The sequence below is a fragment of the Hyla sarda genome, chromosome 3, assembly GCF_029499605.1.
Source record: "Hyla sarda isolate aHylSar1 chromosome 3, aHylSar1.hap1, whole genome shotgun sequence".
In the NCBI taxonomy this organism is placed as follows: domain Eukaryota; kingdom Metazoa; phylum Chordata; class Amphibia; order Anura; family Hylidae; genus Hyla; species Hyla sarda.
This window is the reverse complement of record NC_079191.1, coordinates 318338192-318364136: the sequence shown is the minus strand read 5'-3', so window position 1 is coordinate 318364136 and position 25945 is coordinate 318338192. Positions and strand designations below refer to the sequence as shown.

The following is a 25945-nucleotide window of genomic DNA, read 5'->3' as shown; positions in this document are numbered from 1 at the left end:
GTTGCCATGTTCCACTTCCCGTAGCTGTGGTTAACATATCACTTTGCCGTTCAGCCAATCACTATTTGTAGCAGTGTTCCCCCTCACCCAATGATTGGGTGAGCAGAAATGTGACACATTGACCACAGCACAGAAAGTGGACCACAGCAGAGACAGGACCCAGTGAGGTAGTTATAGGCCTTTTTACATTAAAGTGCTACTCTTTAAAAAATGTTCTTCCCATTTGCCTGAGCTGCCTCAATAAAAAAATTAAATAAAATGAATTATGACTTACCTCCTGCCACTCCCCTAGTACCGCTACCTCTTGCCCTGGTGCAGTCTTCTACATGCTTCTGCGGCCCGACACATAACACTGCAGCTCAGCTAATTGTCTGCCATATCGACGTCCCACCAGTACCAGTGATAGGCTCAGTGGCAGTGTTATGTATTGGCCCGTGCCCTATTGCGACGGTCCAACTGTTGACACACCAGCCAATGCCGGGAATAGAGGATGAATGAATGGAGCTGCTCAGTGTCCGGCAATGTTCGGAATCCCTGAAGAGAATGAATAGAGCTCTGGCTGCGCATTCACAGTGTTTTTTTTATTTTTTTATTTAGGGGCCTGTCGTCCACTGATCAGCTTGTTATACTTTATATATATATATATTTTTTATTTCAGAAAGTTATTCTCTATACACAGGATAACTTTATGAAATAATTAAGAAATCTAAATGTTGTACATGTAATAAAAATATTTTTTCTTAAATGTTGTTTTGACAGATGGATGATGCTTCATTCTCAATGACATTCTATGGGGAGGGTTACAGTCAGGGCCTAGACCCACATCAGGGGAAACCTGATGTAAAAATCTGCACACAGGTTTCTGGACCAGGTAAGGTTTTCTTTTCTATTTTTAACCCCTTAACGACGCAGGGGGAAAAAATTGCTGCTTTTTTGTAACATTTTATTTTAAAAAATCTGATAAAAAGTTTTATATATGCAAATATGGTATCAATAAAAAGTACAGATAACGGCGCAAAAAATGAGCCCTCATACCACCATTATAGATCAGCAAAATAGAGGGATTTTAAACGTACTAATTTGGTTAAAAAGTTTTCTTTTTTTTTTTTCTTAAAGCAGCAGAGGAATAAAAAAACATGTCATTTTTACCGTAAATGGTACAGTGTGGAAAAGAAACCTTCCAAAATTTGCAAAATTGCGGTTTTCTTTTAGATTTCCCGACACAAATAGTACTTTTTTGCTTGCGCCATACATTTCATGGTAAAATGAGTGATGCAATTACAAAGGACAAAAAAAACAAGCCCTCATACTTGTCTGTGGATGAAAATATAAGAGTTATGATTTATAGAAGGCGAGAAGGAAAAAAACGAAAACATAAAAATAAAATTTGCTTAGTCCTTAAGGACAAAATGGGCTGAGTCCTTAAAGGGGTTATCCAGCATAACGTGATTTTAGTACGTACCTGGCAGACAGTACTAGACATGCTTAGGAATGATCTGCGCTTGTCTTGGGGCTAAATGGCTATGTTGTGAGATTACCATAACACTGGGGCTAGCTGTTTGTGAACCAATATTTCCTGTTTGACTTTTCTTTTTTTGACTACAAATCCCACAATTCCATTTTCCTCCCTCCCACACATCAGCCACCCCACCCATTGAAACATAAATGAGCTGCATCCATTCAAATCAGTGTGGTTTTCAATCAGGGTGCCTACAACTGTTGCATTAGTTGCAGATTGATCCCTTCACCCATTGAAGCAGACAGGCTCCCTGTCATCAGCTGACTAGCGAGTCAGGTCTCCGCCGCATTGCAAGCTGGGAAAAAATCTGAGACAACAGTCATTTTGTATGCTGGGAAAAATAAATATTGGAGTGAAAATCACAGAATTGGGAGAAAAACCGTCACACACAGGTACAGACACTATATTAGGAACTACACTAACGTTACAGCCCCTGTAGCATAGTCAAATAAAAACAATTCCTGGAATACCCTTTTAAGTTGTGTGCCAAATTACTAGAACATTTAGTATAATGTTATTACCATCAAGAGATCGCGATAAATGGTGTGCAGCTGATAACTCTTTGGCCATCAGTTGGCATTAGCATTTCTCTTATAATATGGCCCTACATAATGCGTTGACTGTATGCGGTACACGTCTGGTAGCCATGAACTTTTTTTTTGTAGTCATAGTGAATCATCAGCAATTTTTCATAAACTGGTTTTGAGTTGACAAGTATATGCGGAAAGATTTGCGACAACTACATTTATAGTACTGATAGAGTACACATAAACTACGAATGTAGAATGGGCAAATATGTTTTCGGATGCAGTAAATGCATTTTTGTATGGTCACCCTTAAGGACACAGCCCATTTTGGCCTTAACCCCTTCCTGCTATAGGACGTATTCATACGTCCCAGCACTGACACGTTCGCGCCCTGGGACGTATGCATAAGTCCTAGCGATCTAGCGTAACTGCTGGGGCTGGAATCGCGTTGGTCCCGGCAGCATTAACACCATATATGCCGTGATCAATCCTGATCATGCATCTATGGTGTTGACAGCGGCACCGAGATATGATCGCGATATGATACGATGATTGCTATGGCAGCATGTCTGCCTGCTACGGAAGCCTGTGAGATCCAGCCAGAGGCTGGATCACACAGGCTGTACTGTGTGCAGCTGATCGGATCATACTGTGCTGCAGTACAAATGTATTGCAGCATAGTATAACCTGTAAAAAGTGTAAAAAATTAAATAAAAAGTTCTTCAATAAAAGTATGAAGTATAAAAAAAAAAAATGCCCCTTTCCCAAGAAAATATATAGTTATATATAGTTTTATAATACATGTCATTAGGGACATGGCAATACCTATTATGTATATGATTACTGTTTTTGATCTTTTTTGGTGATAATATTATTAGTATATATAATATTATTTGTATTATCACCAAAAAGATCAAAAACAGAAATCATATACATAATAGGTATTCCCATGTCCGTAATGACATGTACTATAAAACTATAATGTAAATTATCCCGCACGGTGAACACCATAAAAAACAACAACAAAAAAGCGCAAAATTTGCCAATTTTGGTACAAATAGCGGAATAAAAAAAGATCAAAAGGTAGCACGTATCTCAAAAATGACACCAGTAAAAATGTACATCTCATCCCGCAAAAAATGCCCTCACTCAATGGCGTTGGATGAAAAATAAAATAGTTATGGCTGTTGGAAAATGAAAGGCAGAAAAATAATTTTGCTCAGATAAGGAAAAAGAACATAGAAAGCTATATAAAATGGGTATCGCCATAATCGTACAGAATAACTATAAAATCACTTTTACCGCACAGTGTACACCATAAATTTTTTTTAAAAGGCACATTTTCCAGTTTTTCACAATATTTTGGAGTTTTTCACCAAAAATGCTGCATGTGTCAGCAAAAATGCACCACTTATATAAATTACAATATGTCACAAAAAACTATCTCAGAATCGCTCCTCTCAGAAAAAAGTGTACTAAAGTTATTACCATTTAAAGAGACACATGTCAAATAAAAGATAAATAAAAAAGAGTCTGGTCATTAAAGGAATAGTCCGGTATGGACTATTCTTATTCTATCCTGCCCGGGCTGCAAAAAAAGTGAAAAAAAACTTTCACTTACCTTCCTATGTTCCCCGGAGCTCCGCTACAGCTGATCAATCGGCCGGGCTGTCTTCTTCCTACTTCCCTTGGCCCGGGACGTCACACGGCGCTTCAGCCTATCACCGGCTGAGGCGGGACATCGCTGCGGCAGGTCATAGGCTGAAGCACTTTTTTTTGCAGTCCAGGCAGGATAGAATAAGAATACCGTATCCGTACCGGACTATTCCTTTAAGGTAAATAATAGGTTTGTCCTTAAGGGGTTAAAGGGGTACTCCGGTGGAAAACAATTTATTTTATTTATTTTTTAAATCAACTGGTGTTAAAAAGTTAAACAGATTTGTAAATTACTTTTATTTAATAGTCTTAATCCTTCCAGTACTTATCAGCTTCTGTATGCTCCATAGGAAGTTGCATAATTCTTTCCAGTCTGACCACAGTGCTTTCTGCTGGCACATCTGTCCGTGTCAGGAACTATCCAGAGCAGGAGAGGTTTGCTATGGGTATTTGCTCCTGCCCTGGACAATGTGTACAGCGCAACCAAACAAATTTAGTTTGTGGAGAAATTGAAAAGAAAAACGCAATTTTGCAACTTTTGGAGGGTTTCATTTATACACAATGCAATTTACTGTAAAAATGACATTTTTCTTTTATCTGTGGATCAATATGATTAAAAAGATTCTCATGTGTACATACTTTTCTAGCATTGTACTACATAACCCCTTAAGGACAAAGCCCATTTTGACCTTAAAGAGGAATTCCAGCTATATACATCTTATCCCCTATCCAAAGTATAGGGGATAAGATGTATGATCTCAGGAGTCCTGCCGCTGGGACCCCCGCAATCTCTGTGCAGTCCCCGGCATTGTGTTCCGGGTGCTGCCCCCGAGACGTGACGTCATGGCCTCACCCCCTACATTCATGTATCGGAGGCAGTGCCCGACACAGAATTCTTGGCGGTCTGCACCGAGATCGCGGGGGTCTCAGTGGATGGACCCCTGCAATCGCACATCTTATCCCTATCCTTTGGATAGGGGATAAGATGTATAATGCCGGAATACCCCTTTTAAGGATTTTTTTTTTGCAAATCTGACATGTCCTTTTAAGCATTAATAACTCTGAGATGCTTTTACTTATCATTCTGATTCAGAGAGTTTTTTTTGTTTTTTTTGACATATTCTACTTTAAGATAGTGGTAAACTTTCATAATTACTAGCATCTTCTTGTAGCCCCAAGGGCTAAACGGAAAAGAGCCCCTCAAAATTTGAAACTCAATTTCTCCTGAGTATGGAAATACCTCATATGTGGATGTAAAGTGCTCTGCAAGTGCCCAACATGGCTCAACATGGTGCAACTTGGAATTTTTGAGGAGAGAGAATGAGGAGAATTTTGCTGAAATGGTATTTGAGGGGCATGCCCCATGGGGCCAGAAGAGCAAAAAATCCCCCACATGGTACACTATTTGGTAAACTATACCCCTCAAGGAATGTAACAAGGGGTACAGTAAGTTATTTTTTCACAAAAATGCTGGTGTTACCTGAAATTTTCTATTTTGACAAGGGCTAATTGGACAAAAAGATCCCCCAAAATTGTAACACTATATCTTGTATGGAAATACCCCATATGTGGACATAAACTGCTCTGCGGGCGCACTATAGGGCTCATAAGAGAAGATTTTGGAGAGAGAATTTGGCTGGAATTGAAGGCTATGTGCGTTTACAAATCCCCCATGGTGCCAGAACAGTGGACCCCCCCCATGGGACTTCTATTTTGGAAACTACACTCCTCACAATGTAAGAAGGGGTAAAGTGAGCATTTACACCCTACTGGCTCTTGACAGATTTTTGGAACAGTGGGCTGTGCAAATCACTAATTTAGGCCTCAAATATACATGACTCTCTCTCACTCCTGAGCTCTGTCGTGTGCCCACAGGTTTCCTTCCACATATGGGGTATTTCCGTACTTAGGGGATATTGCGTTACAAATGTTGGGGGTCTTTTTCTTCTTTTACCTCTTGTGAAAATGAAAAGTATGGGGCAACACCAGCATGTTAGTGTAAAAATGTTTATTTATTTTTTTTTTTTTTTACACTAACATGCTGGTGTAGCTTCCAACTTTTTTTTTTCATAAGGCGTTAAAGGGGTTCTCCGGTGCTTAGACCTCTTATCCCCTATCCAAAGGATAGGGGGGAAGATGCCTGATCGCGGGTGTCCCGCCGCTGGGGACCCCCGTGATCTTGCACGCCGCACCCCGTTTATAATCAGTCCCTGGAGCGTGTTCACTCCGGGTCGGATTACCGGTGACCACAGGTGCGACGGCGTGTGACGTCACGCCTCCGCCACCGCGTGACGTCACGCTCTGCCCCTCAATGCAAGCCTATGGGAGGGGGCGTGATAGCTGTCACGCCCCCTCCCATATGCTTGCATTGAGGGGCGAACACGCTCCGGGGACTGATTATAAACGGGTGTGGCGTGCAAGATCACGGGGGTCCCCAGCGGCGGGACTCCTGCGATCAGGCATCTTATCCCCTATCCTTTGGATAGGGGATAAGATCAGCACATAAATAGGTTTAGGGCACTATCTCCTTAATAGACCATAGGCCATTTAACCATAAACACCGAAAGTAGAGGCCAAAAAATTGGTCACAAGAATATAAATCTTTATTATAGAAGATGTAATGGAATTCTCAGCTCACCCTCCAGGGCCCCAGGCGCACGGATTGTGCGAGGCAGCACCACTTAGCAAAACAAAAAAACTGGATGTCCAGCGCCAAGGTTCGTGCAAATCAGATTCTTTAATGCTTAAAATGCCATAGCAGGGGTCATAAGGTGACGCGTTTCAGGTCAGGGGTCAAGGGACCTCGCTGCCGATGTACACTGCCGGCACCCACTCTCACCTTCTGGACTAGGAACAGACCGTTAGTGACACTGCCCAGCAGGAGCCCTGATTGGTCGGCCGACAAACCAGGGTGTTCGTGAGGTGGCACCATGGGGGGATCTTAGGACCCCCCTAGGCATTGCCACGGAATGGCTGCTAAACGATTTAAGCAGGCATCCCGTTTTGATTACCGCCCAGTGCGCGGCAGTGACCGAAAAATCGGAGAGGTACGCCCCTGGTCCTTAAATCCTAGGATGCAAGGGCGTACCTGTACGCTCTTCGTCCTGGAGGGGTTAAATAAATCAAACTTTAACAAAATTAGTATGTTTTAAATCTGCCTATTCTGACCTCTAATTTTTCCGTATACGGGGCTGTATGAGGGCTAATTTTTTGCGCCATAATCTCTAATTTTTATTGGTACCACTTTTGTGTGTATGTGACTTTTTGTGCGTTTTTTGGTGGGGGGGGGGGGTGCGGTTGCGATGATAGGACTCGGGACCCCAGGACAGGCAGGGGGAGAGAAGCGGGTGGCGGCGGTGGTCTCTGTTCCCGCAAAAGCCGCTGCAGTTCATTTATGTAAAGAGCCCTCTTTAAATCAATGATCTTCAGTGGTGTCGCCGGGGGCGGGGGGGGGGGGGATAAATAGCCGTTAACTTATACCAGAATATTGGTATAAGTTATCGGCTATCGGCCCTCACCTCCACAGAGTATCGGTATCAGCCCAAAAAAAACGATATCCGTTAATCCCTACTAAGTACTAGTGCATCAGGACATACATTTTATGTCCATTGTCCTTAAGGGGTTAAAGAGGCTCCAAACATGTATGTAAGTAAAATAATGTAAACGATTACCTTATATATAAAACTGTTCTTTTTTGCTAAGCTGAATAGAATGTTATTTTTTTTCTTGCTTTATAGAAATCGCATATGTTACTACTCCAATAGCCATGGTTCAAGCTGGAGTGACTTTATTAAAGGAGCCAGAATCTCTTCCAAAAACGTATGTGCAATACTGCAGCAGTCAGATACAGACTGTAGTTTATTTGTGGTGTTTTGGTCCATATTATTAGGTTTGTGCTTAATATGAAGAAAACATTAATAAAATGCTGTTTCATAAATAATGATCAGTGGCTTGCAAAAATTCCTCAAGTTACAACTTGGTTCCAGGTAGAACATAGTTTGTTGAAACCATTTTATCTTGAAATGATAATTCTATGGAAAATTTGTAATTATTTATCCTAAATAGAGTTTAAATCAAATGGTGCCAGAAAGTTAAACAGATTTGTAAATTAAAAGACAAAATGTAGCCCGGACCTTCTAGGTGAGTATATAGAAAATAAATGGTCATGGATCGTGCTTCAATAATAATGATCAGCAGTTTATTAAAAATAATGTGAGTTAAAATTAGATCCTTCTCACAGGGCCCTTGTGAGAAGAACATAATTAGTAAAAGCAACCTAACAATAAAAATTATGCATGGAATTATTGTAACGGTATCACTGGCATAAATTGGCTTCTATTGTGTAGCCAATATGTGCCCGTTAGTGGAACAGATAAACAGCAACTACACAAGACAAGCGACTTGAGCAATAATGCTTAATAAATTATTTTCCTCTTGTGTATGTTCAAGGTAGATGTGTCCTTTTTGTATACAATATCAGACAGTTTGTAACAATTTCAGATTGTATTACCGGTCTTTGTAGTAGTAACCCGGGCAGTAGATGTTATTCCCACAGTGCCTAGATGTCTTTAGTGCCTTGGGTCCTCTGTGCAGCGATTCCAGACGTAGGCAGCTTGATCCAGTGAGGTCCGAATGGAGGCGGTGGCAGTTGCTTACGGCTGATGGCGCTGGCAGGCTCTGATGGTCACAAGGTGCCAAGAGACTGCTGGCGCTGGCATGCACTGGAGATGGTATAGTCCTCACCGCTAGCTGGATGGCGCCAGGGACCGTGCACTGGATGCTATGAGCTCCCCTCGTGTTGCCGGCGTGTGACGTCAGCTGTTGTTGGAGCCGGGATCACTGCACCAGAGTGGATTTGTAATTGCTGGACCGGGCAAACAGCGGACTAGATGCGCTGATAGTTGTGCAGTTCATAGGAGGTAACCGGCCTTGACAGATGGACACAGTTCACAAATATGATATGCCAGTTGTTGTAGTATGCCAGATATCATGCATAAACGACTAGACGCGTTTCAGGGTTGTATGGTATAACCCTTTCCTCAGTAGTCACTACTGAGGAAAGGGTTATATCATACAACCCTGAAACGCGTCTAGCGCATGCCAGCGCCAGCAGTCTCTTGGCACCTTGTGACCATCGGCGCCTGCCAGCGCCATCAGCCGTAAGCGACTGCCACCGCCTCCATTCGGACCTCACTGGATCAAGCTGCCTACGTCTGGAATCGCTGCACAGAGGACCCAGTGCACTAAAGACATCTAGGCACTGTGGGAATAATATCTACTGCCCGGGTTACTACTACAAAGACCGGTAATACAATCTGAAATTGTTACAAACTGTCTGATATTGTATACAAAAAGGACACATCTACCTTGAACATACACAAGAGGGAAATAATTTATTAAGCATTATTGCTCAATTCGCTTGTCTTGTGTAGTTGCTGTTTATCTGTTCCACTAATGGGCACATATTGGCTACACAATAGAAGCCAATTTATGCCAGTGATACCGTTACAATAATTCCATGCATAATTTTTATTGTTAGGTTGCTTTTATTATGTATGTTCTTCTCACAAGGGCCCTGTGAGAAGTATCTAATTTTAACTCTATCTAATTATTTTTAATAAACTGCTGATCATTATTATTGAAGCACGATCCATGACCATTTATTTTCTATATACTCACCTAAAAGGTCCGGGCTACATTTTGTCTTTTGGTTTTCCTTTTTAGCAATTAAGGTATAGTTGCTTGCCCAGTTTGACCTCTGTGTGTATCAATTGTAAGCTGCACACACCTATAGATTTGTAAATTACTTCTATTAAAAAATCTTAATCCTTCCAGTACTTTTTAGGGGCTTTATACTACAGAGGAAATGCTTTACTTTTTAGATTTCTCTGATATCATCACTATAGTGCTCTCTGCTGACATTTGCTGTCCATTTTAGGAACTGTCCAGAGCAGGAGCAAATCCCCATAGCAAACATATGCTGCTCTGGACAGTTTTTAAAATGGACAGCAGAGGTCAGCAAAGAGCACTGCGGTCATGACATCAGAGAAATCTAAAAAGAAAAGCATTTCCTCTGTAGTATACAGCCCCTAAAAATTAATGGAAGGATTAAGATTTTTTAATAGAAGTAATTTACAAATCTGTTTAACTTTCTGGCACCAGTTGATTTAAAAAAGAACGTTTTCCACGGGAGTACCCCTTTAAGGAACTCTCTCTGCATGTGTCTTACTTTTTATTTTTCCCCTCCAAGGTGGGGAGTTTAGAAATGCCTGCTTTTGATCCATCATTCCTAATGTAAACTGTTGTAGAATAAACTACATCAAATTTATTAGGAGGTGCAAGCCTCTTATACTGGTTCATATTTTGGTTGTCTGTGCAGCCGGAAAGCAAATCTATGATGGTGCAGATTTGCTTCATTTACCTCACTTCTCTAACTTTGTTATATTCTTGCAGTGCTCCTCTCCTTGCTGGGTGGCATTTCTACAAAAATTTTTTATTTCTTTAAAAATGTTTGTTTTCCAGTGGCGGAGTATACACACCAGGAGCAGCATTTTCCAAAACCAAGATGATTGACCGTCTCAACAAAGCTGGAATTAATTTTACTGTTCTTAGTAATATAGAATAATATATTACTTTATAACTGCCTGCATGACTAACTGATATAATAAAGCACTTAAATGAATAACAGATTAAAGGGTACTCCGGTGCTAAGACATCTTAACCCTTATCCAAAGGATAGATTATAAGATGCCTGATCGCAGGAGTCCCGCCGCTGATTGCCAGTAATCAAACCCGGAGCGAACATGCTTCGGGGACTGATTATAACGGGGTGCTGCATGCGAGATCACAAGGGTCCCCAGCAGTGGGACCCCCGCGATCAGGCATCTTATCCCCTATCCTTTGAATAGGGGATAAGATGTCTTAGTGCCGGAGTACCCCTTTAAATAAGAAATTGATGTAAATGTAAAATGAGAATTGCTACCATGTTTTTCATTAGACTGATATAATAAAGGCTATATTGACCAATCTAATAAGTCTGTTATGGATGATTTGGCCTTAATGTGATCTGCTCATATAATTTGTGTGTGACATACATGGTATATTTGTCATTTAAAAAAGCTCAAATTGCTAATTAAATAAAAATATTCGGTCTAGTAAAATCAATACAAATGTAAAAAAAAAAAAAATACTTCAGTATGAGTGTGTATACCATACAAGTGATTTAGCTATATGTAGAGTAATTTGTATACACCTCAACCAATATATATATATATATATATATATATATATATATATATATATATATATATATTATGCAAATCGAAAAATGTTGCCGTATCTTGTAATACTTTTTTTATTGGACTAACAGACTTTTGTAGAGACAAGCTTTCGGGATTACTCGCTTTATCAAGACCAAAGCAAATCTAATCTCACAAGCAGAATACACAGGTTACATCTCACAAATACGCAGGGGTTAACCCCTAAAGGACGCAGCCCTTTTTCACCTTATGGACTGAGCCTTTTTTCTCAATTCTGGCCACCGTCGGTTTACGAATTAATAACTCAAACGCTTTTACTGAATATTCTGATATTGTTTTTTCGTGACATATTCTACTTTATTTTGGTGGTAAATTTTCGGCGTTACTTGCATCCTTTTTTGGTGAAAAATCACAAATTTTTATGAAAATTTTGCATTTTTCTAACTTTGAAGCTCTCTACTTGTAAGGAAAATGAATATTCCAAATAAATTTCATTTTTATTCACAAATACAATATGTTCAATTTATGTTGGCATCATAAAATGGACATATTTTTGCTTTTTGAAAATATTTGAGGGCTTCAAAGTAGAGCAGCAATTTTCAAAAATTTAATGAAAATTGCTAAATCTGAAGGGACAGATGTTACAGTCTAGGCATGCTGGGCAGTCTAGGCATGCTGAGAGTTGTAGTTTGGCAACATCTGGAGGGCTACCGTTTGGGCACCACTGTAACAGTGGTCTCCAAACTGTGACCCTCCAGATGTTGCAGAACTACAACTCCCAGCATGCTGAATGATTTCAGCAGTCATCCCAGTCCCCAACTGGCTAGCGGCGGGGACCGGAATTCCCAAGGGTGTATGCATACGCCCCACGTCCTTAAGGACTCGGGATGCAGGGCGTATGCATACGCCCGGCGTCCTGAACAGGTTAACAGAATAGATGTGGAGTATGCACAATAAGATAGGCCATAAATTGTCCTGCTATAGGAACATAGATTAAATAGATAATGATGAGAAAAAGGGAGAGGGAGGGAGAAGGGGAGAGACTGTAATTAAGCAAGACAGAGTGATATGCAAAAGAGAATCCAGTATAGCACAGGTTATAAGAAATCCACATCCGCAGCTCAAATCCACATTGAGTCCCCTGTTTTTGGAATAAAAAAACTGTTTCATTTTAGCTTCAAATGTCTCGCTCTCTTGTGTGTTTTTGAAATTCCCTTTCTGTATCTTGATTGTAAGGTCATGTATGGAGTGACCTGTTTGGGTAAAATGGTGTCCATTGGGGTGCAGTAGTCATTTTCTTTATGGTGGTTTATAACCTGTGCTATACTGGATTCTTTTGCATATCACTTTGTCCTGCTTAATGATCAGTCTCTCCCCTGCTCTCCCCTCCCTCCGCCTTTTTCTCATCCTTATCTATTTAGTCTATGTTCCTATAGCAGAACAATTTATGTCCCATCTTAGTGTGAATTCTCCACATTTATTGTCTTAACCCCTGCATATTTGTGAGATGTAACCTGTGTATTCTACTTGTGAGATTGCTTTGGACTTGATAAAGGGATAAATCTCTACAAAAAAAAAAAAGGTATTACAAGATACTGCAACATATTTTGATTTGCAACTGCATCACTGGACTAATACGGCTACTCAAATTTACTATATACCGTATATACTCGAGTATTAGCCGTACCGAATATAAGCTGAGGCCCCTAATTTCACCTAATAAACCTAGGAAAAGTTATTGACTCTACTATAAGCCTAGGGTGGGAAATACATCATCCCCCCCCCCCTGTCATCATCCAGACCCCCGTCATTAACACCCCCGTCATCATCCCCCTCATCATAATCACGCCGTCATCATCCCCCTCCTTCATCATCACCGCCTGTCAATCCCTTCATCATCATCCAGACCCCCTTTTTGTTTTCTACTCCCCTCCCCAGTTGTGGAAGGGTGAGCTGGTCCGGGCCGTCCACCTTCGGCCATCTATGCTGCAGGGACCGTCCGGTGGGGATGGTTAATCGTTCCGGGCTGTCCATCTTCACTGGGAGGCCCTCTTTTCCGCCACGAACCGGCCACGGACTAGTGACGATGCGTTGGCGACGACGCGCAGGGACGTCCCTGTGCGGTGGCGTCAATGCAGCATCACTAGTTCGGGGCCGGCCCGGAGTGAAGAAGAGGGCCTCCTGGTGAAGATGGACAGCCCGGAATGACTAACCCTCCCCACTGGACGGTCCCTGCAGCATAGATGGCCGAAGATGGATCACCTGGCCCATCCCCTCACAGATAAGCCAGAAGCGTTTTTGTTCACTCGAGTATAAGCTGAGGGGGGGCGTTTTCAGCACGAAATATCTTGCTGAAAAACCTGGCTTATACTCGAGTATATACGGGGTGTGTGTGTGTGTGTGTGTGTGTGTGTGTGTGTGTGTGTATGTTGTTTATATATATATATATATATATATATATATATAATATGCATATTTCCTATTCAAATAAGATGAATTCACAATATTGACATGGAAAGCACACACTGTATGCATATGTATACATCCCAGTTCCCGCACTTAAGGTCTAATCACACATACAGTATTTTGCGCAGATTTGATGCACAGAATTTGAAGCTGTGTTCAGTCATTTAGTTTACATTGAAATCTGCAGCAGAAAATCCTGTTAAAATCCTGTGAGTAGACCCCTAAAAAATCCTGTGAATAGACCCGTAAAACTGCCTTTTTAATTTGGGGACGCAAACAGTTACCTTCCTCCATGATGTGTCTGATCGTACTAATTTATTTCTGGATCCTCAAATGTTATAGAGGTGTAGGTTTTAGAATAGTGAGCTGGATGTGCTAAAAAGATATATATCCAGGAGATCGCTGCTGTAGTTTCTGTGTTAAGTATGGAAGTGCCCAGGCTGATACACACGCACACCAGTTTACTAACCAGAAAGCTGAGCCACTCAACTACAAGTGACATCACTACAGGAGGTAAAACAGTCAAAAAAAACACTCCTATGCATTTTTGATAGTCAGCTCTATCCTTCCTCAGGGATAGTGCATGGGCTGTAAGGGTCTGTTCACACAGGCGGAATTTCCGCAACAATCCGCTTCCGCTTTCTTGGGTGGTTTCTGGCTTGTACGGATTTTGTGTGGAATTCATGCGGAAATTCCGAAGTGCAGATTCCCATAGAAGTCTATGGGCTTGAATTTGAGGAGGAATTCCGCAAGCGGAAATTCTGCTTCATGAATAGACCCTAACGGTCTATTCACATGGCAGAATTTCTGCTTGCGGAATTACACCTCAAATGAAAGCTGAATAGATTTCTGTGGGATTCCACACTTCGGAATTTCCACACCAATTCTACACAAAATCCGCACAAGCCAGAAACCACCCAAGGAACAGAAGCGGATTGGTGCGGAAATTCCACCCGTGTGAATAGACCCTAAGGGTGCGTTCATACTGAGGAATTCAAGAGTAATTCACAAGGAATAATTTCGGTCAGGAAATTGTTGCCTTCTGTAATTTTATCCATCAAGCGGAATTCAAGAGGAATAAAGGAGGAGGCTATTTAATCTACTTTTCTGAATTCTGCTTGAATTCCGCTTGAAAACAATGTCGGGCAGAATTTTTTTTTACCATTGACTTCTATTGTATTCTACTTGCGAATGCCACTTGAAGAATGAGCGTGTTCTTTATTCAAGCGGAAAGGAATTCAGTGTCGAAATTCTGCTAGCAGAATTTTTGCAGTGTGAACAGGACAGCAGAAAAAAAATAATAAAGTCAATGGGCAGAGGAGATGTGCATTAATTTGGAGCGGAGAATTCAAGAGGAATTACTTGAGTAAATTCCTCTTCAATTACTCAGTGTGAACGCACCCTAAGAGGTACTCCCGTGGAAAACTTTTTTTTTTTTTAATCAACTGGTGCCAGAAAGTTAAACAGATTTGTAAATTACTTCTATTAAAAAATATTAATCCTTCCAGTACTTTTTAGGGGCTGTATACAACAGAGGAAATGTTTATCTTTTTGGATTTCTCTTATGACACGACCACAGTGCTCTCTGCTGACCTCTGCTGTCTATTCAGGAACTGTCCAGAGCATCACATGTTTGCTATGGGGATTTTCTCCTGCTCTAGACAGTTCCTAAAATGAACAGCAGAGGTCTGCAGAGATCACTGTGGTTGTGACATCAGAGAAATCCAAAAAGATAAACATTTCCTCTGTAGTATACAGCCCCTAAAAAGTACTAGAAGGATTAAGATTTTTTTAATAGAAGTAATTTACAAACCTGTTTAACTTTCTGGCACCAGTTGATTAAAAAAAAAAAAAAAAAATAGAAGTTTTCCACGGTAGTACCTCTTAAGTAGCTGCAGGTTCAGTACAATGGGCAGTGGTCTCCATGTAGTTCTTCATAATTATGTCAATGTATATTATTTCATATTTATATACAACAATTTACTGTTGTTTAGGAGATTGAAATAAATACATCTTTACCCACGGATGGACTAAGAGTGGTAATTTTGATACTAGATGTGCCACATGGAAAAAACACAACTGGTGTAAATATGTGCCTTAATTCCCCAATAGGATGTTAATGAAGCTTTTGCTTAAGCACTTAAAGGAGAACAGCGGTGCAAATCTTTTACATTTTCCTGTGCCCGGGCTGCAAAAACTAAAAAAACAAAAACAAACGTTAATTCACCTTCCTATGTTCCCCCATTGCACTGATATCGGTCTCCCATTCCTCCTTCGCTGCTCGGCTCCGTACTTCTTAGGCTTGGAACGTCACACTGCGGTCAGCGTATTGCCGGCCACAGCGATGTCCCACCTCGGCCGGTAATAGGGAGCCCGGGCAGCAGGAAGAAGGCTGGGCCCAAGCTTCTTACATGATACGCTGACTGCAGTGTGACGTTCCGAGCCTAAGAAGCATGAAGCCGAGCAGCAGTGGAGGACCGGGATGCCGATATCGACGCAACGGGGGGTATGTAGGAAGGTGATTTAAAGTTTTTTTTATTTTTTGTTTGCAGCCCGGGCACAGGAGAAGTTAAAAGATTCTCCTTTAATAGACTAGCATTCTCACTTATATCTTTGTGGTTAATCTTAGTTCAACACACTGTATACTGCATTAACCCCTTGGGGACGGAGCCCATTATGACCCTAAGGATGGGAGCATATTTTTCAAATCTGACCTCTATCACTTCATGCATTAATAACTCTGGGATGCTTTTACTTATAAATTTGATTCCGATGATAGTGATAGTTTTTTCATGACATATTATGTTAGTAGTACATTTTCGTTGATACTTACTGAAATTCCAAAATTTCAGGAAAAATTTGAAAATGTAGCATTTTTCTAACTTTGAAGCACTCTACTTGTAAGGAAAATAAATTACATATTGATTCATATATACAATATGTCTACTTTGTTTGCATCATAAAGTTGGCATGTTTTTACTTTTTGAAGACATCAGAGGGCTTCAAAGTATAGCAGCAATTTTCAAATTTTTCACGAAAATTTTAAAATCAGTTTTGAAGTGAATATGAGGGTCATTATGTTGGAAATCCCCTATAATGGACCCCATTATGAAAACTGCACCCCTCAAAGTATTCAAAATGACATTCAAAAAGTTTAACCCTTTAGGTGTTTTACAGGAATAGCAGCAAAATGGAGAAAAATCTAAATCTCAATTTTTTACACTAACGTTATTGTAGCCCCATTTTTTTTTTCATTTTTACAAGGGGTAAAAGGGCCCCCCAAAACTAGTAATTCATTTTTTCTCTAGTAAGGAAATACCTCATATGCGGATGTAAAGTTCTTTGTGGGCACACTAGAGGGCTCAGAAGGGAAGGAGCGACAATGGGATTTTGGAGAGCGAATTTTGCTGAAATGGTTTTTGAGGGGCATGTTGCATTTAGGAAGCCCCCATGATGCCAGAACAGTAAAAAAAAAACCACATTGCATACTATTTTGGAAACTACACCCCTCAAGGAACGTAACAAGGGGTAAATTGAGTCTTTATACCCCACAGGTGATTGACGAACTTTCATTAAATGAGACGTCAAAATGAAAAATTAGATTTTTAACACTAAAATGCTGGTGTTACCCCAAACTTTTCATTTTCACAAGGAGTAATAGGAGAAAATGCCCCCCAAAATTTGTAACCCCATTTCTCTTGACTAAGGAAATACTTCATATGTGGATGTAAAGTGCTCTGTGGGTGCACTAGAGAAGGAGTGACATTGGGATTTTGAAATGTTTTTTTGGGGGCATGTTGCATTTATGGCACATGGCACACTATTTAGGAAACGGCACCCCTCAAGGAACATAAAAAGTGGTAAAGTGAGCTTTAACACCCCACAGGTGATTGACAAACTTTTGTTAAAGTGGGACGTAAAAATGAAAAAAAAATGCTGCTGTTACCCCAAATTTTCATTTTAACAAAGGGTAACAGGAGAAAAATCTCCCAAAAATGTGTAAATACCTCATATGTGGATATAAAGTGCTCTGCAGGCGTACTACAATGCTTAGAAGAAAAGGAGCGCCATTGGGCTTTTGGAGAGAGAATTTGGTTGGAATGGAAGTCGGGGGCCATGTGTGTTTACAAAGACCCCATGGTGCCAGAACAGTGGTCCCCCCATGTGACCCCATTTTGGAAACTACACCCCTCACGAAATGTAATAAGGGGCACAGTGAGCATTTACACCCCACTGGCGTTTGACAGATCTTTGGAACAGTGGGCTGTGCAAATGAAATTTTTTTTTTTTTTACGGACCACTGTTCAAAAAATCTGTCAGACACCTGTGGGGTGTAATTGCTCACTGTACCCCTTGTTACATTCTGTGAGGTGTGTAGTTTGCAAAATGGGGTCACATGTGGGGGGTCCACTGTTTTGGCACCATGGGGGCTTTGTAAATGCACATGGCCTTCTCCGGCATAATTCTCTCTCCAAAAGCCCAATTGCGCTCCTCTTCTGAGACCTGTAGTGCGCCAGAAGAGCACTTTACATCCATATATGGGGTATTTCCTTACTGAGAAGAAATAGGGCTACAAATTTTAGGAGGCTTTTTTCCTATTCCCCCTTGTGAAAATGAAAAATTTGGGGTATTCCAGGGAACATTTTATTTATTTTTTTCAAGTCACACTTGAACAAAAATGTGTTAAGGCTCACTATACCCCTTGTTATGTTCCTTGAGGGGAGTAGTTTCCAAAATGAGGTCACATGTGGGTGTTTTTTTTTTTTTTTTGCCTTCATGTCAGAACTTCTGTAACTATCAGCCACCTTTTTTTTTTTTTTAACACTAACATGCTGGTGTAGCCCCTAACTTTTCTTTTTCATAAGGGGTAAAAAGAGAAAAATCCCCCCAAAATTTGTAACACAATTTATCCTGAGTACGGAAATACCCCATATGTGATCCTAAACTGTTGCCTTGAAATACTACAGGGCTCTGAAGTGAGAGAGTGCAATGCGCATTTGAGGCCTAAATTAGGAATTTGCAATAGGGGCGGACCCAGATACAAGGATGAGGCTTGTCTCCACCAGAACCCTAAGGCAATGTTTCCCAAACAGGGTGCCTTCAGCTGTTGCAAAACTCCCAGCACACCTGGACAGTCAATGGCTGTTCGGCAATACTGGGAGTTGTTGTTTTGCAACAGCTGGAGGCTCCGTTTAGGGAACCCTGCCGTATGAGAAGTTTTTAATTTTTATTGGGGGTGGGGGGGGGCATGTAAGGGTGTGTATATGTAGTGTTTTACTTTTTATTTTATGTTAGTGTAGTATTTTAGGGTACATTCACACAGGCGGGGGTTCACAGCGAGCTATCGGCTGGGAGTTTGAACTGCGGTGGAAAATTTGCGGCAGCTCAAACTTGTAGAAGGAAATCCACTGTAAACCCGCCCGTGTGAATGTAACCTGTCAGGGATGTCAGGGATGCTGGCCCTTCAGCTGTTGCAAAACTTCAACTCCCAGAATGCACTGACAGACCGTACATGCTGGGAGTTGTAGTTTTGCAACAGCTGTAGGCTGAGTGGTGGGGAACCAAAAAGACGTTAGCTCAGTGATTCCAACCCGTGTGCCTCCAGCTGTTGCTAAACTACAACTCCCAGCATGTAGGGTCTATCAATGCATTCTGGGAGTTGTAGTTTTGCAACAGCTAGAGGCACGTGGGTTGGAATCACTGAGTTAGGAAACAGACTCTATCTCAGTGTTTCCCAACCAGTGTGCCTACAGCTGTTGCAAAACTACAATTTCCAGCATGTCCAGACAGTCAGGGATGCTGGCCCTTCAGATGTTGCAGAACTACAACTCCCAGCATGTCTGGACAGTCTGGGCATGCAAGGAGTTGTAGTTATACAACAACTGGGGAAGAACAGTTTAGAGACCACTAAGTAGTGGTCTCCAAACTGTAGCCCTCGGGATGTTGCAAAACTGCAACTCCAAGCATGCCCAGGCTGTCCAGGCATACTGGGAGTTGTAGGTCTGCAGCTGATAAGGATGACCATTATGATTTTGATTACTGATCAATATATATTAAAGATATATATGCTAATGTTAATCAAGTGCTGCAGAAAAACATTATTATCCTTATGAGACATAGCTTGCTATTTGCTTGTAACTAAGATAAAGACCTTGGGACGATGTCCAAAGATGCAAGATAAAGAAGAAAAGAAGATTTACAGTGTCCAAAAGGAGAAATAACAAAAATAAAATCCAGCTGAAAAATATGCAGATCCAACAGAAAAAGAAGCAGCCGTAGCAAAAATAACAGACATATCTGGAATCTTCTGATAAACAGGAAAGCTTGCATCATATAATGGCATATGATTGTGCATCATATAACACCATATGACTTATTGACAAATAGTAATATCTAATTATTGAATCAAAATATAAATAAATGATTTTGATGTGATAACTAACCTCCCCTTTTTGTCAACTGTAAAAAACCTATGTATTTCTGTATAATAAACAGAACTCCATGGGACAGCTCCTCAGCCAGTGTGAGCTAAACTTCTGATGAGAAGGAGATTTATACCAATTCTTTGTCTGGTGTTTATTTCTTGTGTCGGCACTCAGCAGTATACTAATTTGGACAGCAGCAGTCACTCACATTTCAAGGCATAACCAGCAGCCAACCTTAACATTTGGTGTCAGAAGTGGGATCTGAACCCTGGACCACACTCGATGGAAGAGCCAGGTCTGGTGGACCGACGCCCCAGGCCACCCCAGAACTGTCCAGAACTAGGAGCCTGATCAGCTCCACGAGAACACGGTAAGTCTACTGATTTCTTTATGAACCGGTAGCTTATCTGTGTCCTTTGGGCAGTTTTGTGGGAGCCTGGGAGACAGCTTTTGTCGACCCTCTAGGACTAGCCCTTAGCGACAGGGAATCTCCCTGCTGTGTGATCTCAATCTCACGGAGGAGTTTTAGTTGCAGGTGATTGCTGCTGATTAACAAATTGGGAGTTGTGAGAGTTTCAGTGAATAATGTTTTTTATTTTTGAATCTTAAGAAATCTAGTAGACATTTTTTGATTCAGAAAAATGTTTTGATGTTCTTTTTGCTTTGATTTTTTTTTTTGATTTTTTTTTTGTCTATTCAGTGGATACAGTCAAGGGTCGTAGATTTTGTTTTGTATCTCTGGTATCTTTGTGTTTGTTTTATCCCTGGTATCCCTTTGGTTGCCCTGGTTGTTGCACTGCTGGTGCCTCGGGTTTCAGTGAGTATCTCTTGTGATGCACTGCTGGTATCTTTTGTGCTGTATCAGAGTTGAAGCTGACTCTGATATCTTTTGTATTGTACCAGTAAGTATCTTTTTGTACCAGAGGATATCTTTTGTGACGCACTGCTGGTATCTTTGGTGCTGTATCAGAGTTGAAGCTGACTCTGATATCTTTTGTATTGTACCAGTAAGTATCTTTTTGTACCAGAGGATATATTTTGTAATGTATTGCTGGTATCTTTTTGTGCTGTACCAGAGCAAAAAAGTTATTTTGGTATCTTTTGTGGTGTACCAGTAAGTATCTTTTTGTACCAGAAGATAACTTTGTGTAGTATCCGGAGACAAATTTTGGTTGCCATTTTGTTTGGTGCTGAGTACCTTTTTTTGTCCGGTCGATCTTCTGAGAGATCTTGTTGGTAGGGTAATTACAGTTCTCACTACTCCCAAAATTGTTAAACTTTGGTAGATATGAACGGTTTTCAATCATTATTTAAAAGTCAGACTTAGATGAAAAGGTAGAACTGTATTTAAATGTGTCAGTTAATTGAGCCCTAATGTTTTATCTCCAAAGAAAAGAAGGCATCGAGAGGGGTTTGTAGGTAGCAGAGCAGTTCAGAGCTGCAGTTTAGAATGACTAAAGTTGTTGAAAGGAAAGAGGAACTGGAGCAAGTAGCTGCTGCACAAATGTGAAATGGGTGACTGAGCTGTCCAAGGGAAGGATGTGTGAGTTTGCAAAGATGGGAAATGTATAGACATTTCAAAACTGTGTCTGTGTTGTAAACTAAGTTGTTGAGTAGGATTGATTGTCTCATTATCTCCTAAAGAATGTTCCTTAGTGGTTTTGGATATAGTAGTTTGAGTAGACAAATAACTATGCATTGTGTTGAGAAAGTTTAGTCCAAAAGTTAATGATATATACAAGTGATAAGACAAGTAAAATATGAGCAGATTGTTCTAAGTAGCTTGATAGGATTAGAGAGAGAAACAAAATGTTGAATAAGAGATATATTATATATCGAATGAAGATAGCTTTTGTTTCAGGGTGTGGATTACAACTTCCAGATGTGTTATTAGTCCAATGAATGGAGATGAATGAATGGAGTGGCTTTTCCCAATGGTGAAGGTAAAAGTGAAGATGATGATGAGTGTTTAGTGCTATGGAATGCAGAGGGTGTAATAGGTCTCTAGGAAAGCTGTGTGTATATAGTTATATGATGATGTTCATAGGATGGTTCTTATGATATAAAGTATGTTGTACATGTGTGATGTGTATTAATGAATCAGGAATATATGGAATATGACCAGTGAATATTTGCTCGGTGAAGCTGTTTGTGTTGTAATGAATCCTTTTTAGATTGGTGTAGAACAAAAGAAAATCCACGTGGTATTAATTGAACCTATTTGATTATATTTCATTAATTTCCTAATAAGTTTTGCTCTCACAGTTGCACAGGATGGATGCAAAAAAATGAAGTGTATCAGGATATGCGATTAATTGTCTGATTATATTATAGGAGAAACAAGGGATAAAGTTTTGCCAAGAAAAATAAAATAAGATATAAAAAAAAGTGATCTCTATTTAATTGATAAATATTACCTAAGCATTTAAAATCATCGAATGTTTTATTGGATTATAAACAATGCGCATGAAAGGTGATTTTTTCCAATTTTGGAAAGAGCTCTGTATATTTTTTATTCTTTTACATTTTTGGTGAGAATGTGTGTTGGGCCCTGTGTGTTGTTCGTGGAGTATTTCTACATGTCGGTATTGTTACATGTTACATGTGTATCATATGTGTCCTTGTAAAGTAACACTGGAATCCAGTCAGATACTAGACGTTCAAGGGTCATTGAAGACTGACCAAGCTGAGGGAAAACAAAAAGCCAGACTCAAAGGGGTGGTGACCAGTGACATAGATGAGTGGGAGGAGAAAGGTGGGGTTTATAGGGAGAATGACAAAATATACATATATTCACTGTCTTGTAAATTGAGTATATTTATAGTACCTGCATACACAATGTGATATACCTATACATTCTATATTGCATTTATTTGAATAACATCAATTTTGAGTGGATAACTTTATAATGATAATTTAGTGTAATCTAAAGATGCTGAAAAAGAAGACCGCTCTTTAGTAGCTCTACTACTTTTAAATTATGATTAAATTGTCTTGAACTTGTGAGGTTAAGAATTTATGAGCCATGATAAGATATCAGAGAATCCATGGTTGATGCTTAATTGTAAATGTAAGTTTGTTCCAAGTGATGCAAAAATGTAATACATAAGACAGGATATATGGTGACCACATGCAGAATGAAGTTCTACTTCAATAAACCACTCGATCTAAGCTATTGGTTCAGAAAGTAGAGTTGAAGATATTCCCTGAGATGTGTAAGATATCTGAAGGTAAGACATAATGACTACGGGTACACTTTTATTCCCGCCCACAAGTATGGGCCTATTGGAGTAAAGGTTTTCTTGAATCCTTGAGCAAACCAATCAAATGTAAAATCTGTTGTTTGCAATTCAAGTGTTCAAAGTCCGAGAGCTGCCCGAGAAGGTGGCTATCATAAAGATCAGACCCATATGGAAACAACCCCAGAAGCCAAGGGGACTGGATGGTGGAGGAGGCTGCCAAGGCTGCAGTCCTCCTGTCCTCCCACAGTTCTGGTACAGAGTGTACAGGTGGATGGGGAGTGTGGATCTGTCTAGTTAGGTCTCTTGCAGGAACCAGAAATGCATGCTGAGAGAGACCAATGGAAGAAGAAAGTGGTGGTACAGGGCAAAGACAGCATCTGAAGAGTTGGTAAGAAACTGTGTGTGCCAACCGTCTTGTACCCCATGGTAACATACATGGCCTCATAAGCTAAGCAAAGGGGAGCTATGTGTGTAGTAATGTCCGTATGTTGGGTGGCCTCAGGATTAAACAATGAAGAAAGAAGGTTTGTACAGACTTCATCATTTGCATCTGTTATGACCTAGGTAAAACAATAAAGGTACCTGACCAACACACTTCATAATCATCTTACCTGTTTCAGAGACTATGAGCAGACTTCATCCAACTGCCTAAGGTGGGCCAATATAAGTATGTCCTTGTCTGACTGTACTGACTCCCTAACCATAGATACAGTAAAGAATACAATAAAAAAAAACTTTTATAAAGTTGTGCCTAGTTCAGATTCTGTAATTGTTACCCAGTTCCTTAAAGGACATCTGCAGTGTGATTAACACTTATCCCCTATCCACAGGATAGGGGATAAGTGTTTGATCGCGGGGGGTCCGACCGCTGGGACCCCCTGTGATCTCCTGTACGGGGCCGCGGCTGTCCCGTGCAGGGGGCGTGCCAGCCGCAGCATGACGTTGTGGCCGTCACGCCTCCTCCATACATCTCTATGGGAGAGACGGGGAGGCAGCGTTCATGCCTGCCCGCCTCCCCCAATAGAACTGTATTGGGACGGGGAGGAGATGGGGCGTCACCGTCGACCTCTAGGTCGACGCTACGTGCCTTAGCGCTCACTATGAGCGCTAATGGCGGCACTCCTTTAGGGAGATCGCAGGGGGGTCCAAGCGGTCGGACACTTATAAGTGTATATTGCGCTGCAGTTGTCCTTTAACCCCTTAAGGACCGGAGGTTTTTCCGTTTTTGCATTTTCGTTTTTTGCTCCTTGCCTTTAAAAAATCATAACTCTTTCAAATTTACACCTAAAAATCCATATGATGGCTTATTTTTTGCGCCACCAATTCTACTTTGTAATGACGTCAGTCATTTTACCCAAAAATCTATGGTGAAGCGGGAAAAAAAATCATTGTGCGACAAAATTGAAAAAAAAACACTGTTTTGTAACTTTTGGGGGCTTCCGTTTCTACGTAGTACATTTTTCGGTAAAAATGACACCTGATATGTATTCTGTAGGTCCATACGATTAAAATGATACCCTACTTATATAGGTTTGATTTTGTCGGACTTCTGGAAAAAATCATAACTACATGCAGGAAAATTAATACGTTTAAAATTGTCATCTTCTGACCCCTATAACTTTTTTATTTTTCCGTGTATGGGGCGGTATGAGGGCTCATTTTTTGCGCCGTGATCTGAAGTTTTTAACGGTACCATTTTTGCATTGATAGGACTTATTGATCACTTTTTATTCATTTTTAAATTATATAAAAAGTGACCAAAAATGCACTATTTTGGACTTTGGAATTTTTTTGCGCGCACGCCATTGACCGAGTGGTTTAATTAATGATATATTTTTATAATTCGGACATTTCCGCACGCGGTGATACCACATATGTTTATTTTTATTTTTATTTACACTTTTTTTTTTTTTTTTATTGGAAAAGGGGGGTGATTCAAACTTTTAATAGGGGAGGAGTTAAATGATCTTTATTCACTTTTTTTTTCCACTTTTTTTTTGCAGTGTTATAGGTCCCATAGGGACCTATAACACTGCACACACTGATCTTCTATGTTGATCACTGGTTTCTCATAAGAAACCAGTGATCAACGATTCTGCCGCATGACTGCTCATGCCTGGATCTCAGGCACTGAGCAGTCATTCGGCGATCGGACAGCGAGGAGGCAGGAAGGGGCCCTCCCGCTGTCCTGTCAGCTGTTCGGGATGCCGCGATTAGCCGCGGCTATCCCGAACAGCTCGACTGAGCTAGTCGGGAACTTTCACTTTCACTTTTAGCCGCGCGGCTCAGCTCTGAGCGCGCGGCTAAAGGGTTAATAGCGCGCGGCGCCGCGATCGGCGCTGCGCGCTATTAGAGGCGGGTCCCGGCTTCACTATGACGCCGGGCCCGCCATGATATGACGCGGGGTTACTGTGTAACCCCGCGTTATATCAGAAGAGCAGGACCAAGGACGTACCGGTACGTCCTTGGTCCTTAAGGGGTTAAACCCATGTTTGAATTTCAGGAAACAAGTGAGGAAGGAGACGCTTACATATGATGATCCCGTATTCACTGACATACAGCAGTATTTGATACATCGGGTGACCCATGTCTTAAAAGGGGGAAAGTATGGGGCAATAATAGAACTGTATGCCTGGCATATGGCTTCACAAATTACTAAATTGACAAAATCCACAAGGAGGTAATAGACTAATGAGAGGCAAATTTGCAACCCCAAAATACCCATTCCAACACATCTGTATGGATTTTATGCATTGACCAAATAGGTAGAAGTATTTCCTAACTATAAAACACCTAATAGAAGTAATAGGTGTAGAAATAAAAAATCACTGTGCACACCACCCCCAGTCAG

At 40.8% G+C, this 25945-nt stretch overlaps 1 protein-coding gene across 2 annotated transcripts in view; it reads left to right on the top strand.

Annotated features, from left to right (window-relative positions):
* LOC130362526 (saccharopine dehydrogenase-like oxidoreductase) overlaps positions 1 to 10700 on the top strand; it is a 121523-nt gene extending 110823 nt beyond the window's left edge. Inside the window, exons 10-12 of one of the 2 annotated variants that reach the window (XM_056567164.1) lie at positions 760 to 871; positions 7440 to 7521; positions 10225 to 10700. In XM_056567164.1, the coding sequence (XP_056423139.1) occupies positions 760 to 871; positions 7440 to 7521; positions 10225 to 10327 (297 nt within the window). In that variant the 3' untranslated portion in view covers positions 10328 to 10700. The remainder of the gene's footprint in view (positions 1 to 759; positions 872 to 7439; positions 7522 to 10224) is intronic. The other variant, XM_056567163.1, reaches the window with a different exon arrangement.
* Positions 10701 to 25945: the final 15245 nt, after the last annotated feature.